Below are 18,997 nucleotides of genomic sequence, written 5' to 3'. Positions count from 1 at the left end.
ATGGAGTACGATTTAAAGGGGACGTACCTGTTCGCCCATTTGCCCAGCCGTGCCACTGTACCGACGTATATCGTCGTGCGCTGGACGGCATGTGGTTAAATGCAGAACTGCAAATGTTCCTTAGCTATATGTAAGGGGGGCATTTTTCCCAATGACAACCAGTAAAGGGTTCCTTCTCCCATTGACACCAAACCAAAGGGGTCCTTTCCACTGACTACAATCTAAGGGAGCTCTTTACTGACCACCAGTAAAGAGGGAACTTAATTAACCACCAATATGATGGGTTCCTTCTCCCATTGATCACCAATGTAAGGGGTTCCTTCTCCTCCTGATCACCAATGTAAGGGGTTCCTTCTTATACTAACCACCAATGTAAAAGGTTCCTTCTCCCACTGCCACCAATGTACAGGGTTCCTTCTCCCACTAACCACCAATGTAAGGGGTTCCTTCTCCCAATGATCACCAATGTAAGGGGTTCCTTCTCCCAATGATCACCAATGTAAGGGGTTCCTTCTCCCACTGACCACCAATGTAAGGGTTTTCTTCTCTCATTGATCACCAATGTAAGGGGTTCCTTCTAAAACTGACCCCAATGTAAGAGGTTCCTTCTCCCACCAACCACTAATGTACGGGGTTCCTTCTCAAACTGACCACTTATATAAGTGGTTCCTTATCAAACTGACCAACAAACTAAAGAGGTCCTTCTCCACTGACCACAATTAAATGGAGTTCTTCACTGACTACCAGTAAAGAGATCACTTCACTGAACGGTAATATAAAGCTCACCATACAATTTCCTTTAGGTCACATTCACACTTCACATAGCGAGAACGAGCGTTCGTGCTCATGGGGTTTTTTTGCAATTTTTTTAGCATGTTTCCGTGTGTCACATGGGGGGCAGTCCATTTACTTTATTGGGCTTTCCTATGTGTGACAAATGGGCCAAAGAAGCTCCTGGAGCTTTTTGGGCGTGGAGTGCTGCATCTCTTTTCATCCCACATTTTGGCGTTTGTCATGCTACAAAATACGTGACATAACAATTAATGGCACTTCAAGCGCGGCGCGTGTTGTAGCACATTTTTCAAGCATTTCTAAAAAGTACAGAAAAACACACAATCCTGCGCATTACTGCTTGTGTTCCAAAAAAGCGAAGGTGCGAATGTAGTCTTAGCTCTACCAACAACAATGTAGTGCAGGGGTCTGTCTTACTGGATACTAATTGATTGGATAGTTTAGGTAGGAACTCATATAACATTTTTTTTTTTTTTTTACTATGTCAGTTGTGCATAGATCCTACAATCAGATTGTAACATGTATGGTGACTAAAAGAAGCATTCTTTTATCTGAGCATCAATGTAAGTGGATCCATCTTCCACTGACCACCAGTGCAAAGAAGTCCTTCACTGGCCATCACTGTAAGATTTCACTTTTCTGCAGACCACCAATGTAATGAAACACTACAATTTTCACTGTCTGCTTTTCTTTTCTGGCCGCTATTATTATTATTATTATTATTTATTTTGTTTCATTATTATTACAGAAAATATTTTTATGTAGAGCAGCCCTGGTCATAAAATACTCTAAATACTTCACATTCCTCATTTTTTTTGTTTATTCTTATATCTCAACTTACTGTTCATGCCAATGTAGCCCAAGCTGTAGATATAATTATTAACAGGAGTTCCCTGAGACCCGAAGGTTTTTATAAAAGTTACTCCATGTTCAAAAGGTGGAGTAAAGTTACTTTAAAGCTGCACTCAGGGGGAAAGTAAAATTCCTCCTTTCCAGTGGGGCTCCCTCTGTACTGCAAGGGTTAAATGCTTATCTAGGTCTAGGGGTCTGGAAAAAGTCATTTTACATACCCAATCCGCACGCTCCCTCCAGGCTCCAAGGCTAGTCCCCGCAGTCTCTTCTTCCCTATGGTCCAGCAGATGCAGATCATCTGACGTCATCAAGCACAATGTAGTGCCCATAGACCTGCACTAGACATGAAGACACTGAAGGACAGTCTGTGGAGTGAAGGGGAGTAGAGGGGTGCCAACTGGCAGACGAACAATGAAATGGGTAAGTAAAGGTGCTCTTTTCCATCCACTAGACTTAAGTGAGTATTTAACCCTTGCAGTATGGAGGCAGCTCCACTCTAAGGGAGGATTCTACTTTTTCTTTGTTTTACTTTTTTTCTTTTTACTTTGCTTTACCTGGAGATGGGCTTTAAGGTGGTTGTAAAGCCTAAAGGCTTTTTACCTTAATGCACTCTCTGCATTAAGTTCAAAATACTTTTAGGTGCAGCTCCCCCTCAGTCCCCCCTAAACACTTACCTAAGCCCGATCTCAGTCCAGCACTGTGCCCGAGAACAACGGCGCTGCTCTCTCTCCCTCTGCACTGGACTCAGTAAGAGCCAATGGCTCCCGCTGCTGTCAATCAAATCCAGTGAGGATTAAATTCAAGGTCTGGGGGCTACAAAAAGCACCTATCCACATATCCAACCCTCTGCTTGCCCAAGTCTCCTAGACATAAATGAGCATTTGATCCTTGCAGTGTGGGCGTATCTCCCTTACAAGGGAAATTTTTTTTTAACTTTCCCCAGAGGTAAGCTTTAACCACTTCCTGCCCGGCCTATAGCAGAATGACGGCGGTGGTTCAGTTAGCCTGACTGGGCATCGTATGATGTCCAGCAGGATAACATGTCAGTGCGCCCGTGGGGTTGCGCAGCATGGCGATCGTAGTAAGGAGCCTCTGACAGATCAGCTGTGACCAATCACAGCTGATCACAGCCTGAACCAGGAAGTGCCGGTAAACATATTTCCTCGGTTCGCGCTGACAAGGAGAGCCGGTCGGTGGCTCTCCCTGTCAGAGGGGTCTGTGCTGATAATCAGCACATTGCTTATCAGCACAGTCCCCCATGAGAGATGCAGATCAGCTGCCTGTCAGCGTCCATCATTAATGCCAGGCAGTACCCATAAAACTGCCAATCCATTCCCTACACAAGTGCCAATCAGTCCCCATAATAGTGCCAATCAGTGCCCACCACAGTGCCAATCAGTGCCCATCAGTAATACATGTCATTACCTCATAATCAGTGCTGCCCACCAGTGCCATCTATTAGTGTTCATTACTGCCACCTATCAGTGCCAATCAGTGCCACCTATCAGTGCCCATCAGTGCTGCCTATCAGTGCCCATCAGTGCTGCATATCAGTGCCGCCTATCAGTGCCCATGAGTTCTACATATCAGTGCCTCCTCATCAGTGTCCATCAGTGCCTCCTCATCAGTGTCCATCAGTGCCTCCTCATCAGTGTCCATCAGTGCCACCTTATCAGTGCCCATTAGTGACACCTTATTAGTGCCCATCAGTGCTGCATATCAGTGCCGCCTATCAGTGCCCATGAGTTCTACATATCAGTGCCTCCTCATCAGTGTCCATCAGTGCCTCCTCATCAGTGTCCATCGGTGCCTCCTCATCAGTGTCCATCAGTGCCACCTTATCAGTGCCCATTAGTGACACCTTATTAGTGCCCATCAGTAAAGGAGAAAACAAAATTTTATAACAGAAACTAAGAAAAACTTTTTTTTATTTCAAAACTTTTGGTCTTTTTTAGTTTGTTTAGCAAAAAATAAAAAAACCCAGTGGTGATCAAATACCACCAAAAGAAAGCTCTATTTGTGGGAAGAAAATTATAAACATTTAGTTTAGGTACAGCGTTGCATAACCATGCATTTGTCATTCAAAGTGCGACAGCGCTGAAAGCTAAAAATTGTCCTGGGCAGGAAGGGGGGAAAGTGCCTGGTATTGAAGTGGTTAATGAATCACAGAGCAAATCACACAATGCCATCTCCCTGATCTATTTCCTAAAACCTCCTGGTGCAATGTCTCTATGACTCCCCCCCTTGCACCTTCATCAGCATGTAATGATCCCAAAGTGACATTTTTGAAGGATTTCTCAAACTCCTTGTCCCCAGTAAACATCCTAATTTCCAGGACAGGACATGAACCTTCTATAAAATGCTCAGTAGCTGGTGAAGTCAGCTGTTAGTCAGGACAGTTGTGAAACAGCCCAGACTAGAATTAAAGGAAAGGCTGGTGTTCTCTCTCTCTCTCTCTTTTTTCTGCTCCCAAAACATACACACACTATTTCCCTGCGAGTGATTATTACAAGAGGGGAGGGAGTGGTGTTCTGAGAGCTCTCCCTTTAAGAGGCAGTGACTCCCATTTAAAATGGCATTCCGGTATAAATTCATTGTTCCTCCTCCCCATCTTCACATCTCTCTCTTCTCTTCTTGCTTCGCATCCACCAGCTGGGAGAGGAGAACTCACAGACACTTGTGTGGAGGACAAGGAAGGAGAGGGCTGTGCTTAGGTGTCAGAAACAAGCCAAGCTTCCATCTAGAGGAGCCAGGAGCAAGCCAGCTCCATCCCCAACAAAGAGCCAGGAGCAAGCCAGGTCCATCCAGAGGAGCCAGGAGCAAGCCAGCTCCATTCCCAACAAAAGAGCCAGGAGCTAGCCAAGCTTCCATCCAGAGGAGCCAGGAGCAAGCCAAGCTTTAGCTGCATCTCAAAAAAAAAAAAAAAGAGCCAAGTGCCTGAGCTCCAAGGGGTTAAAGCATCCTGCAAGCCAGAAAGAAGCCACAACTGTGCTGCTGCTGCTCTGTCTCTGTCCAGTGGATGGATCAAGGAGCAAGTCACCTTAGCTGCTGCTGCTGTGCAAAGAAACTTTAAACCGGTCTGGGCTTCTGTTGGCATTTTAGTGATTCATCCCAGCCTAGGCATTTTTTTCTTTTTTTGCTCAAGGAAGGGGAAAAAAGGGAGGAGGAGTAGGGGGGGACAATGGTGCTGAACCTGCTGGTATTGCTGCTTGCTGAGTTGCACTTTGCTGCTGCTCTTTCCAATAGGACCGCAGCCTCCAGCTTGGTGGATCCACCTGCTTCTCCTAAGCATCACCAGGAGCATCAGAGGAGGAGCGGCATCGTGCAGAACATTGACCAGATCTACGCGGCTGGGGGCAAGGTGGGCTACATCCTCTATGCCGACGGCAAGAAGTTCATCCTGGACTTGGAGAGGGACGATCTCCTGCTGTCCCCCCATTTCAGCACCAGGTACCTGGGACGCCTGCATCCTCAGCATCGCTTCCACAAGCACTGTTTCTACAGGGGGACAGTGGACAACAGCCCCCAGTCCTTGGCTGTCTTCAACCTGTGCGGGGGGCTGGATGGTTTCTTTGCGGTCAAGCATGCCCATTATACCATTAAGCCCCTGATCAAGGGGCAGGCTGGTGTGGGGCAGGTGTACAGAGATGCCTCCGAGAGGGTTCTGCATGTCTTCATCAAGGATCGCTTTAGCTTCGAGATGGTACCCAGCAGAGCTAGCTGCGAGACTCATGGCAAGCATGTCCATAGACATGGAGGCAAGAGCATGATCAGGTGGGGGGGAACTGCTAGAGCCAACCAGACCTTTGATGGGGCACTGCCGAAGAGCCGGAGAAGGAGGTCCATCTCCAAGTCCAGGTATGTGGAGCTCTTGCTGGTGGCTGATGAGTCCATGTCCAAGAAGTATGGGAAGGACCTCCACCACTACCTGCTGACCTTGGCATCCATCGCTTCCAGGCTCTACAGCCATCCCAGCATTGAGAACCACATTCGATTGGCGGTGGTGAAGGTGGTGATGATCACTGACAAGGACAAGGGACCTGAGGTCAGCAAGAACGCTGCCACCTCCCTGAAGAACTTCTGCAAGTGGCAGCACCAGCACAACCAGCTAGATGATGAGCATGACCAGCACTACGATGCAGCGATCCTCTTCACCAGAGAGGTAAGGCATGAGGGGCACTTTAGAATTTGGCAAGCCTTTGTACTTTAACTTGTTATTGTGGTATTTTTTAAAGCCCAACTCCAACTTATATAGCTTAGTTGGTTTTGGGAAGAGTGGGTAAGTGTTGGAACAAGGGTTCCTCCAGGTGTCTAGTGGTTCCTTGAGCTGTGGCTAATTGACCTCCTATCTGATGGTGCCTGTTTAAATGTGGGTAGAGCCAGTGGCATGACACCAATGATCTTTTAATATGCCTGTAAGAGTGGCATTTAGACAACCAGGTTAGGGGGCAACCTGACCACCATTATAAGGAGGGCATGGGGGGGGGGTAATTAGACCACCACTGTAAGGGGGCTTTCTGACCACCACTGTAAAAGTCATCCATCCTGTTTACCAGAGAGGTAAGGCAAGTGGGGCACCCAAGAGGATGGTACGCTTTTTGGCTTTAACTGTTATTGTGTTTTTTTAAAGGACAACTCCAACTTATATTGCTTAGTTGGTTTTGGATAGAGTGGGGAAGAGTTGGGACAGCCACTCTCAATCAGGGTTCCTCCAGATGTCTAGTAATTCCTTAACCTGTGGCTAATTGACCTTTTAACTTGTGGTACCTGCCTAGCTTTTGGCAGAGCTAGTGGCATGACACCAGTAATCTTTTAATATGCCTGTAAGGGTAACTTTCAGACCACCACTGTAAAAGGGGATCCTGAGTGACCATCACTATAAGGAGGGCATTCTGAACATCATTTTGGAGGGGGGGGGGGGCATTCTTACCACAACTGTAAGAGTGGCATTCTGACCACCACTGTATGGGGGCATTCTGACTACCACTGTAATATGGAATTCTGACTACCACTGTAAGGAGGCCATTCTGAATATCATTGTTGGGGGGGGGCATTCTTACCACCACTGTAAGGAGGGTATTCTGACCATCAGTATAAGGGGGCATTCTAACCCACACTGTAAGGGGGGGGCATTCTTCCCACTAACAACCAATGATATAAGGTGCATGTTTCACACTGATCCCAGATGCACTGGTTTTAGCAGGGGTTCCCCGTGACCCGAAAATGATTTCTCGAGGTAAAAATATATATATATATGAGAAAGGCCGGGTTAGAACCTCTGTCAGGTGTTTGTTGCTGACTTTGATCACACTGGAGGAATGTCCTCTCACTTCTGTTATAGTTGATAGTTATTATTAGTTATTATAGTTATTAGAGTGAATAGTAAATAAGAGGAAATCTATTAACATAAAGACAGACTGCACTGACCAAAAAGTCTAGTTAGCGAGACAGCAATAAAACACTTTTTCCTAGTAGAGCGTAAAGAGTTAAAACATATTTTTGAATGTTATGGATGTCTGTACCTTCCTGTTCTGGTGGCACCTGTGTGCCTATTTTGTATACTGGTGTCAGTAGGACAAGATGTGAGGGTACGTTTCCAAAGTAGGGGGGTCACAAACAGCAAACCCGTCAGAGGTTCTAAACCTCTTCCATTCTTCTCAAAACTAAAAAAAGGAAGTTTTGGCTGTAGTTGGGCAGTAATGTCTGTTGCTGTTAAGCTGCTTTATTATGCCTTCTAAAAATACAAATAAAGTGGTTAGCCCAATTTGTTGTAGACTGCAGTTTTGGCTCTGATCTCCGAGACCAACCAAGGATGTCCGCTGGTAACTTTGCTTGACCCTGGAAATGTCTGCGATATTTGATACTCAACAGTTTCACAATAAAACGCTACTGTTATTATGGAGTGTTACATTCAAATCCCGCCAGGTGTTCCCATTATCTTGGTTTTTAATTCTTGATAAAATGACATTCAGAATCCAGAGTACTAGAAGTGGCCCGATGCCAAGGTGTCAGCTGTAGCAGTGTGCTGAGCTGTTAGCTTAGGTGGAAAAATATCCAGAGAAATGACTTTCTAATATAAGAAAATCAGAAGAGTTGCTGCCTATAGTAACCAGTCTCCCTCTTATTAAAAACAAGGGATTTATTGCTTTAGGGACAGATCAAGTTGGCACCAGTTCAAGGATTTTGTAATACCCATTCTCTTCACATGCCCTCTCAAAATTATAGGATAGCCTTGGCCGGTCATGCAAGGTTTCCTAGGATTTCGAGTTTATTCAGCCTTAATCAAGACATTTATCCTGCAGTACTTTTATTCTCCTGCTAGATGTCCTCAGTCTGATGACCATCATCATGCAACCTATTTCCTTGGAGACCAGGTGGTTCTGGACCTGCCCTAGCCTGTGACTGGACAGTGAAAAGAGAAGCAGAACACCAATGAGCTCATGTCTCTGTCACTCTGCTCTCTCCTCCTATCTGCATAGTTCTTGTAAGCCCATTAACCAATTATCTATTTGTACGGCCTCTTCTTTTCAGTGTTAATTGGGTTGGTGCATAGTTCTTAAGAATCTGTATCAGCTGACTGAGTTGAGTGAGAGGTTACACAGTGAGAAAGTTTCTGGCAGTTTGTCAGAAGCCGGATGTAAGGGAGAGTAGTCAGGGCATTATTACTGGTAGTAGTAACAGGTAGAGAAGCAGCAGTACACTGATGATCCTCTCACTGAATGGCTGTGCAGGGAGGCACAATAACAATGAGATACCAGTAGTGGTGGTGGTAGTAGTTGCAGTGGTAGTAACAGTACCAGAAGTACCAGTAACATTAGTACTAGTAATTGCTGCACAGGTAATGATAGTAAAAGTACCAGTAACATTGGCAGTAGTAGTAGCTGCAAGAATTACTGGCAACAATTGGTGCTAGTAGTAGCTGCAGTAGAGGTGCCATGAATAGTGTTGGAATTAATTACTACTAATAGTAGTAATAGCAGACGCACCAATAACATTGGTGGTGGCAGCAGCAGCAGTTTTAATAGTACAGTTACTCATAATATTGATGACAGTAGTAGCTGCAGTGGTTTTAATAGTAGACATACTAGTAACAGTGATAGTAGTGGTAGCTGCAGTGGTTGTAATAGTAGAAGTACAATGAACATTGGCTGTAGTAGTAGCTACAGTAGAAGTACCACGAACATTGGTGGTATTAGTAGCTACAGTAGTTGTACACGTAGAGGTACCACAAATATTGGTGGTACTAGCAGCTGCAGGAATAGTAATAGTAGTGGTACTATGATAATTGTTAGTAGTAGCTACAGTAGTTGTAACAGTAGAGGTACCAGTAGCATTAGTGGTAGTAGTAGCTACAGTCATTATAAAAGTAGTGATACCATGAACATTGGTGGTAGTAGTAGCTACAGTAGTTGTACTAGTAGAGGTACCACAAATATTGGTGGTACTAGCAGCTGCAGGAATAGTAATAGCAGAGGTACCACAAACATTGGCAGTAGTAGCTTCAGTAGTTGTAACAGTAGAGGTACCAGTAATATTAGTGGTAGTAGTAGCCACAGTCATTATAATAGTAGTGCTACCATGAACATTGGTGGTAGTAGTAGCTACAGTAGTTGTAATAGTAGAGGTCCCACAAATATTGGTGGTACTAGCAGCTGCAGGAAAAGTAATAGCAGAAGTACCAGTAACATTGGTAGTAGTAACTACAGTAGTTGTAACAGTAGAGGTACCAGTAACATTGGTGGTAGAAGCTAGAATAGTTGTAACAGTAGAGGTGTATTTGGGTGGGGTTATTTGTGGGAAATGTTTTGTGTGTTTTTGTTGTATAATTAAAAATTGAATAAAAATGATTTGATTGAAAAAAAGAGTAGTTGTAACAGTAGAGGTACCAGTAACATTGGTGGTAATATTAGCAACAGTCTTATAGTAAAGGTACCAAGAACTTTGGTGGTAGTAGTAGCTACGCTAGTAAGAGTAGTGGTAACATGAACATTGGTGGCAGTAGCTGCAGTAGTATTAATAGTAGAGGTACCATGAACATTGGCAGTAGTAGTAGCTACATAAGTTTTAATAGTAGAGGTACGATGAACATTGGCGGTAGTAGTAGCTATATTTGTCGTAATAGTAGAGGTACGATGAACATTGGTGGAAGTAGTAGCTATATTTGTTGTAATAGTAGAGGTATGATGAACATTGGTGGAAGTAGTAGCTATATTTGTTGTAATAGTAGAGGTACGATGAACATTGGTGGTAGTAGTAGCTATCTTTGTTGTAATAGTAGAGGTACGATGAACATTGGTGGTAGTAGTAGCTATCTTAGTTGTAATAGTAGAGGTACGATGAACATTGGTGGTAGTAGTAGCTATCTTTGTTGTAATAGTAGAGGTACGATGAACATGGGTGGTAGTAGTAGCTATATTTGTTGTAATAGTAGAGGTACGATGAACATGGGTGGTAGTAGTAGCTATATTTGTTGTAATAGTAGAGGTACGATGAACATTGGTGGTAGTAGTAGCTATATTTGTTGTAATAGTAGAGGTACGATGAATGTGGGTGGTAGTAGTAGCTATATATGTTGTAATAGTAGAGGTACGATGAACATGGGTGGTAGTAGTAGCTATATTTGTTGTAATAGTAGAGGTATGATGAACATGGGTGGTAGTAGTAGCTATATTTGTTGTAATAGTAGAGGTACGATGAACATGGGTGGTAGTAGTAGCTATATTTGTTGTAATAGTAGAGGTACGATGAATGTGGGTGGTAGTAGTAGCTATATATGTTGTAATAGTAGAGGTACGATGAACATGGGTGGTAGAAGTAGCTATATTTGTTGTAATAGTAGAGGTACGATGAACATGGGTGGTAATAGTAGCTATATTTGTTGTAATAGTAGAGGTACGATGAACATGGGTGGTAATAGTAGCTATATTTGTTGTAATAGTAGAGGTACGATGAACATTGGTGGTAGTAGTAGTTGCATTTGTTGTAATAATAGAGGTACCCTGAGCATTGGCGGTAGTGGTAGCTGCAGTAGTAGTAATGGCTGTGATAGTGGCAACAGTGGTGGTAGAGTAATAGAGATAATACCTCTACTAGCATTAGTACATGACCATTGTAACAGACATAGTTGTAATTGCACTAGTATATATAGTATATAGTATATAATATAGTACTATTGTCCATAGTGAGGGATAGAAAACAGAGCACTGGTACTGTCAGTAGCAGCAGTGTCTGGCAGTAATAATCATTATGCCGGTCTATGATAACTTGAGAATTGAAAGCAGACACGGCACGCACTGACGGCATGCGGGCTCTGGGTCTGAGCGTGCACCTTGGAATGCCGTTTGCACAGGCGCTCGTCTTTCAGCCTATACCCAGCAGGTGTTTTTCAGCCTTGTTTTTCCTCGTCTGGAAACACGCAGCCTTCCCAGCTCGGTTTTCCTAAACATAGTCATTTATTTTATTTTGAAAATACAATCAGAGCGCGGTACACCCTGCTCTTACACTGCGGAGACATTCCCTGACACCATGAGTAATTGGGATAAACAAGAACATTCCTTCCACATGGAGTGCCTGGGGCGGCTGCGTACCTTTTCGCTGAGCATGTGAGGATTCCTGCCATATTATCTTAAATATCCACCTACCCCTCAAAGAAATAAGTGTCAGTTTTCAGCTTGTTATTCTCCCTCCTGTTATGTCACCCAAAATGATGAGACCTGCTGGAAGAACGCCAGTTTCCCCGACCGTAAAGCGTGATCCCGCCTCTCTGTCGGTGACATGTTTTAAATGTCATCAATACCGATATTTAAATCTTCAGACTTTTTCTTTGAGGGTCCATCCACATTACAATGTGTGCGATGAGCGCAGGTAAACGCACGCGCTTTGACCTGCATTGTAACGTGCGATGGGTTGTAAGACTTTTTTTCCTTCACTCACCTTTTAAAGTGGACTGTTTTGACTCTTGCGTCTATGCGATTACTTGTGTTTACACGCATTGTGCTTAAAAAAAAGTAGGGCTTGTTATTTCTTTTTTTTTTCAATGCAGAGCAGCATAGATCAGGAAAATGCGTTGGTGTGACGTGCGTCTACTGAAATACATTGCTTTTACCATGGAAATGCGCTGGAACTGATTGGTCAATGCTTATGCGTGCTTTACTAACACGCAGAACAACACACTGGGGTTGATTTACTAAAGGCAAATAGACTGTGCCCTTTGCAAAGTGCAGTTGCTCCAGAGCTTAGTAAATGAGCAGACGCTCTGCTGACCACATGTCTATCATCCAATCATATGCAAGCAAAAATGCTGTTTTTTTTTTTTTTGTTTCCTTGCACGTGATTGGGTACTCTTTGCAAAGTGAAGCCGTTATTTCTACTTCATTTACTAAGCTCTGGAGCAACTGCACTGTGCAAAGTGCACTGTCTATTTGTCTTTAGTAAATCAACCCCACTGTCCTTTAGAACAATTTTTATCAACTCCAGTCCTCAAGTACCTCCAACAGGTCATGTTTTCAGGATTTCCCTCAGATGAAATGCGGGGGCTGTCCATCCATTGTGGGCGCACGGGCGGCGCCTCCCCGTACCACTGCCGCCGCCCTCCCTATCCATGGGCCAGGCCCCTTTCAGGACGGGGCGGGGGTATTTTTTGAAGCACCTGATTAGAGCCAGAGGCTCTAATAGGCTTGAAAATAGGGTGGGCTCGGGGCGCAGAGCATTGCGTCTGGATCCCACCCAGTTGTTTTGTACCAGCGAATAAATATTCGCTGTTGCAACACTGATCCTCCTCCCGGCCAATCGGGAAGAGGGTCTGATACCTGTCACCCAATTGGCTGAAAGGACAGGCGATCCTATTGGTGGCCTAGGAGGAGGGGAGGAGACGCATGGTGGAAGGGAGAAGGAGAAGACACAGGAGCCTCTGCCCGATGCCTGCCACAGCCTGATGTCTGCCGATGCCCGATCCCTGCTGCTGCCCGATGTGTCCGCCAATGCCCGATCCCTGCTGCTGCCCAATGTGCCCGCCAATGCCCGATCCCCGCTGCTGCCCGATGTGCCCGCTGATGCCCGATCCCCGCTGCTGCCCGATGTGCCCGCCAATGCCCGATCCCCGCTGCTGCCCGATGTGCCCGCCGATGCCCGATCCCCGCTGCTGCCCGATGTGCCCACCGATCCCCGCTGCTGCCCGATGTGCCTGCCAATGCCCGATCCCCGCTGCTGCCCGATGTGCCCTCCGATGCCCGATCCCCAACCCTTACTGTCAGCTGAAATATTGTCTTCAGTTTTTGCAGTTTTTTCTCAGCTGGTTGATTATTCCATATTTCTTTTATTGACTTTTTTTTTTTAGCCATATACCTGTCACTGAATAAGTGCACAATTGGCAGTTAGGGCCAGTTTACACTTGCGGTTAAAAAAAAGACGCTGTGTTTTTACCACCCTTCAGTCGAACAATACAGACCTGATTTGATCAAATTAAATGGATCGACCATAGCAAAACATTTTCTGTCGTTTTTCATCGATCAGCAGCAATGAGCTGCTTTGGTCGATCGTATGTTGATCAATCAGATTAAGATTTTGCATGTTGAAAGCAGAGATGCGATCAATATTTTTATTTTACCATTTTTTTTTTTTTTTTGCTAACTATCAAAAAAAAATCCATTGTGTATGGCATATCGGTTAAATCGATTGTCGGTTAGATCGATTACTCCTATCGGAAGAGATCAATCAGAAAAAGAATCGATCCTTTATGGAAGAGTATATGGCCACCAGTAGGGAAAGCTGACCTTTCCTTGTAGGGGGGGGAACACTGTTTTTCTTAATGTTGGCATTGGTACGTATTCTCCAGGGCGGTGCCCAGCTTCCCATGTCTCTTGTTTAATGATATTTTGCTTGTTAGCCCTACAAATGGACAGAATTGACATTAGAGACCCCCCACCCATTGACTTCAGATTTTTTTTTCCCTGCTTCACACAGAGTATATTAAGCTGGAGGAAGGAGAACGTTCAACCAAATGTGCCAAGCATGTTTTCATCCAGGCCGGGATTCAGGCATTCCTAAGTCATGACATCGCACACTTACACCTGAAGCTGTAGCAAAATATTCACTAATATAGCTCAGCAGCCTGTTCCTGTCTAGCCGGTGAAGAACTACAGGTACCAGCGTTCCCTGCTTTCCAGAGGCATGCTGGGATTTTAGTTTCATGGCCCATTTAGATCTATATGTGTGAATGGCTGTGCACTTTTTACATATTTTTTATTTTTTTTTAATCTTCAGGCAGGTCTATTGTCATGCATTCCTTTGTGCACTCAACGTACATATTTGCCAGCCTACCCTGGATCTTCAACTAATGTTACTTGAAGATCTATGGCGTGCTGGAAAATATATACATTAATCTTTGAGGTTAGAAGTTTCTGGTAGGGCTGTTGCTGCAATACTCATTTACTTCTCAGCCCATCCTAGGAACGTGTGCAATGGGAATTTATTTATTTATTTATTTATTTATTCATTTATTACTGCTCCAATGTACGCAGTGCTTTACATACACTATATTGTCAAAAGTATTGGGACACCTGCCTTTACACGCACATGAACTTTAATGGCATCCCAGTCTTAGTCCGTAGGGTTCAATATAGAGTTGGCCCACCTTTGCAGCTACAACAGCTTCAACTCTTCTGGGAAGGCTGTCCACAAGGTTTAGGATTGTGTCTATGGGAATGTTTGACCATTCTTCCGGAAGCAGATTTGTGAGGTCAGGTGCTGATGTTGGACAAGAAGGCCTGGCTTGCAGTCTCCGCTCGAATTCATCCCAAAGGTGTTCTATCGGGTTGAGGTCAGGACTCTGAGAAGGCCAGTCAAGTTCCTCCACCCCAAACTCGCTCATCCATGTCTTTATGGACCTTGCTTTGTGCACTGGTGTGCAGTCATGTTGGAACAGGAAGGGGCCATCCCCAAACTGTTCTCACAAAGTTTGGAGCATGAAATTGTTCAAAATGTCTTGGTATGCTAACGCCTTAAGAGTTCCCTTCACTGGAACTAAGGGGCCAAGCCAAACCCCTAAAAAGCAACCCCACACCATAATCCCCCCTCCACTAAATGATTTGGACCAGTGCACAAAGCAAGGTCCATAAAGACATGGATGTGTGAGTTTAGGGTGGAGAAACTTGACTGGTCTGCACAGAGTCCTGACTTCAACACGATAGAACACCTTTGGGATGAATTAGAGCGGAGATTGTGAGCCAGGCCTTCTCATCCAACATCAGTGCCTGACATCAGTGCCTGCCTGTAGTCAAACATTCCCATAGACACACTCCTAAACCTTGTGGACAGCCTTCCCAGAAGAGTTGAACCTGTTATAGTTGCAAAGGGTGGGCCAACTCCATATTAAACCCTACGGACTAATGCCCCGTACACACGGTCGGACTTTGTTCGGACATTCCGACAACAAAATCCTAGGATTTTTTCCAACGGATGTTGGCTCAAACTTGTCTTGCATACACACGGTCACACAAAGTTGTCGGAAAATCCGATCGTTCTAAACGCGGTGACGTAAAACACGTACGTCGGGACTATAAACGGGGCAGTGGCCAATAGCTTTCATCTCTTTATTTATTCTGAGCATGCGTGGCACTTTGTCCGTCGGATTTGTGTACACACGATCGGAATTTCCGACAACGGATTTTGTTGTCGGAAAATTTTATATCCTGCTCTTAAACTTTGTGTGTCGGAAAATCCGATGGAAAATGTGTGATGGAGCCCACACACGGTCGGAATTTCGGACAACGAGGTCCTATCACATATTTTCCGTCGGAAAATCCGACCGTGTGTACGGGGCATTAGACTGGGATGGCAATAAAATTCATGTGCGTGTAAAGGCAGGTGTCCCAATACCTTTGGTAATATAATGTATATATTGTACATTCACATCAGTCCCTGCCCTTAAGGAACTTACAATCTAAGGTCCTAAAGCCACGTACACTGGCCGAATATTGGGTGGTATCGGTTCAACTGAAACCAGCTGACATTCGACCCGTGTGTACAGCAGCCAGTCCAACAGAAGGTCACAATAGGCAAGTTTTGGTGCAATAAACTGGAAAAAAACAATAAAAAACAACCCTAACCCACAGACTAATGTATGGAAGAAAATGTCATATATAAATCTGTGTAAAAACATTAAAATATCTCGAGACATTAAAACTTTCAAAAACAGGTGCATGAGAGAACAAAAAAAGTGGGCAAATTATTTATATGTTTAAAATCATATATATGGGAAAAGTCCAAAAGTCCAAACCAGGACAATGGGTCCACATATAGGGCAGCCTTCAGTGGGAACTGAAACTGGGTTCCTAGGTCCTGCAGAGAAACATAAAGAAAGAGAGGCGCCTCTAGGTGTAGACGTAAGAAAACCTTTTATTCATAATCTTGTGTCAGTTACACTCACATTTGGGAAGTCATCGAAAGTCATGTAAGATATCCATCAGAAGAGTATCATCAGATCGGTCACAAGAACTCCTGCCTGTCTGCTGAGTGTTCTGCCTGCGTGTGGAGGGACACCGCTGAGATGTTGTGCCGGCCGCAGTGACGACTAGGGATCAGAACGAGGCTTGGAGCGCAGATGGATAGCAGGCGAGGAGGAATGACGTCGCTGGTAAGCGACGCGTTTCCTGCGCGTACGGGCTGCAAAACGTGACAGCCGCTCCCCTTCGTCAAGCCCGACAGAAGGTGGCAGAACATCCGGCTTCTGTCGAAGGGACATGTCTGAAAAAGGTCTACCGATCGGCAATGCTTTATCCGCTGGGTGGGTGAGTATTTAAAATGTGTAGTACCCACCTCCCAGTATGTAGGGGTAAAAGAAAAAAAAAACACGGGATGGTTCTAGGATGCTGGTTCTGCTTCCTCCACCCCACTATTGGGCTGTTCATTAGTGATGGGACCCATAATGGTGATGGGCCAATAGTAAGGTGGGAGATGCTGGACCAGATACAGAGACTGGGAACCTGATATATATCCAGTATACAGGGGGTCAGATGAGGGGTGCTTGTACCTGCACACATCCTTCTTATGGAAATGGTTGGGCCTCATACTAGGCGGCTTGGGCATCGGGCATTGGATGCAGCCTAGAGGCATGGTAAGAGTTGCCACCTCATCCCTTTAAACCCAAACACATATGAATTACATGGGTTCTGAGGCTAATTTAGGCACCAAGTGAGTTTAATTACCACCTTAATCAGCCACAGAACCTGTGTAATTAATATGTGTTCGGTTTTAAAGGGATGAGGTGACAACCCTAGGCGTGGTTACGCTCTGACTTTTAGTAAGTCACTCTTTGCATAAACAGTTAGGGGATGGGGGAGCTCAGAAGGGATCTGCATAGCAGAAGATATGTGTTTTATTATTCTAATTACATGTTTGCTTTAAATTGCATCTTATTACATTAATCTAAACAGGTAATCAAATGAATGACTGAATAAATCAAACCCTCGGATCATTATACAGCATGGCTCCTGGCTTATTTTTGGCAGCCCCGGCATTTCGCCTGGGGTCACGCTGAGCAGTTTACAACTGAGCTGCACAGGTTGGGTGGAGGAGATTGCAAATGTCAGTTCTGCAAGAGAAAGTTTAAACGGGACCCTGGAGGATTTCTTCAGCTGGCTGACTTGAATCTTGGACGGCTGCTTTCTATTTGAGAGGGCGCCCGAAGCCTTGAGGAAAGGCGTGGGTAATGTTGCTCCTGTGGTTCGTGGCTAAGACGTGAATTTCGAATTTTTGCACCCACAGAGAGGTATTAGAGTTCAGAGAGAAAGTCTTATCATAAGCTGGGGTGGAAACACATTTTTTTTTTTTTTTTACATAAGGCAGGCAGGAAGATTTACACATTTTATATAAAGAGACTATCCGTGCCAAAAGTATTCAACCTGCGTGTACATTCCATATTAAAGGGAGAATTCATAACTGGCGGAGGTTATATCTGCTGAATAGGTCATAGCAGGGGGCGCATACAATATTACTTGTTCAGCCTGGGTGATGGCACAGAGTCTTCTGATGGCAGGGGTGCTAATCAGAGTGTTCATAAGAAGGGAAGGGCCTCCAGGAATATCGGGAGTTATCCAGGCAGACATACAACAAAGATATAAGATACAAATTAACCACTTGCTTACTGGGCACCTAACCCCCCTTCCTGCCCAGATCAATTTTCAGCTTTTTAGCGCTGTCACTCTTTGAATGACAATTGCGCGATCATACAACACTGTACACAAATGACATTTTTATCATTTTTTTACTACAAATAGAACTTTCTTTTGGTGGTATTTGATCAGCTCTGTGGTTTTTATTTTTTGTTAAAAAAAATTAAAAAGACAATTTTTTTTTTAAAATACTGTATACAAAACCGTTTTATATTTTGTTAACACATTTTGCAAACAGGTAATTTTTCTCCTTCATTAATGTACGCTGATGAGGCTGCACTGAGGGGCTCTGATAGGCTGCACGGATGGGCACCGATAGGCTGCATTGATGGGCACTGATAAGGCGACACTGATGGGCACTGATAAGGCGGCACTGATGGGCACTAATAGCCGGCACTGGTGGGCACTGATGAGGTGGCACTGGTGGGCACTGATTGGTGGCATTGGTGGGCACTGAGAGGTGGCACTGATGAGCGGCACTGAAGGGCATTGATAGGTGCCACTGAAGAGCACTATTAGGTGGCACTAATAGCTGGCAGTGATGGGCACTGATGGGTGGCAGTGATGGGCACTGATCGGCACTGGTAGGTGACACTGATAGGCAGCACTGCTAGGTAGCACTGATGAGGCACTGATTGGCACCACTGGTGGGCATTGATAGTTGGCACTGATTGCTGGCACTTATGTACTGGTGGGCATTGGTTCGTAGCACTGTGGGCACTGATTCATGGCACTGGCAGGTGGCACTGGCAGGCGGTACTGGTGGGCACATATGAGATGGCTTCGCCTCTTCCTCTTTGGGACTGATGTCCCTTCAACAGAAGCCGGTGATCGGCTTTTTTTCTCCTCGCGCTGTCAGCATGAGAAGAAAAAAAAATGATTACCGATCTTCTGTGTACATCATGTGATCAGCTGTCATTGGCTGACAGCTGATCACATGGTAATGGGTCGGGATCGACCTCTTACTTGGATCTGTGATCACCCGAGTCTTATTGACTCGGGTGATCACAGCGCACGCTGCGCCCACCCTTCAGGGGGGCATGGCGAGCGTGCAAAGGGGAGGACGTCTATTCTGATTTAAGGGGACTGTCCCTGATTTGGAACAAAGTCCCTCTGTCCCTCTTTCCTCCTCATTTGTCCCTCATTTTGGTCTGATCTATATAGATGTATATAAAATGCACTAT

At 44.9% G+C, this 18,997-nt stretch overlaps 1 protein-coding gene across 1 annotated transcript in view; it reads left to right on the top strand.

Annotated features, from left to right (window-relative positions):
• Positions 1-4,238: 4,238 nt before the first annotated feature.
• ADAMTS5 (ADAM metallopeptidase with thrombospondin type 1 motif 5) overlaps positions 4,239-18,997 on the top strand; it is a 181,238-nt gene continuing 166,479 nt past the window's right edge. Inside the window, exon 1 of the mRNA XM_073617089.1 lies at positions 4,239-5,806. Coding sequence (XP_073473190.1) covers positions 4,826-5,806 — 981 coding nt within the window. The 5' untranslated portion in view covers positions 4,239-4,825. The remainder of the gene's footprint in view (positions 5,807-18,997) is intronic.

This window comes from Aquarana catesbeiana, linkage group LG02 (genome assembly GCF_042186555.1).
Source record: "Aquarana catesbeiana isolate 2022-GZ linkage group LG02, ASM4218655v1, whole genome shotgun sequence".
Taxonomy (NCBI): Eukaryota; Metazoa; Chordata; class Amphibia; order Anura; family Ranidae; genus Aquarana; species Aquarana catesbeiana.
The sequence above is the reverse complement of the archived record's forward strand: the minus strand, read 5'-3'. Positions and strand labels throughout refer to the sequence as shown.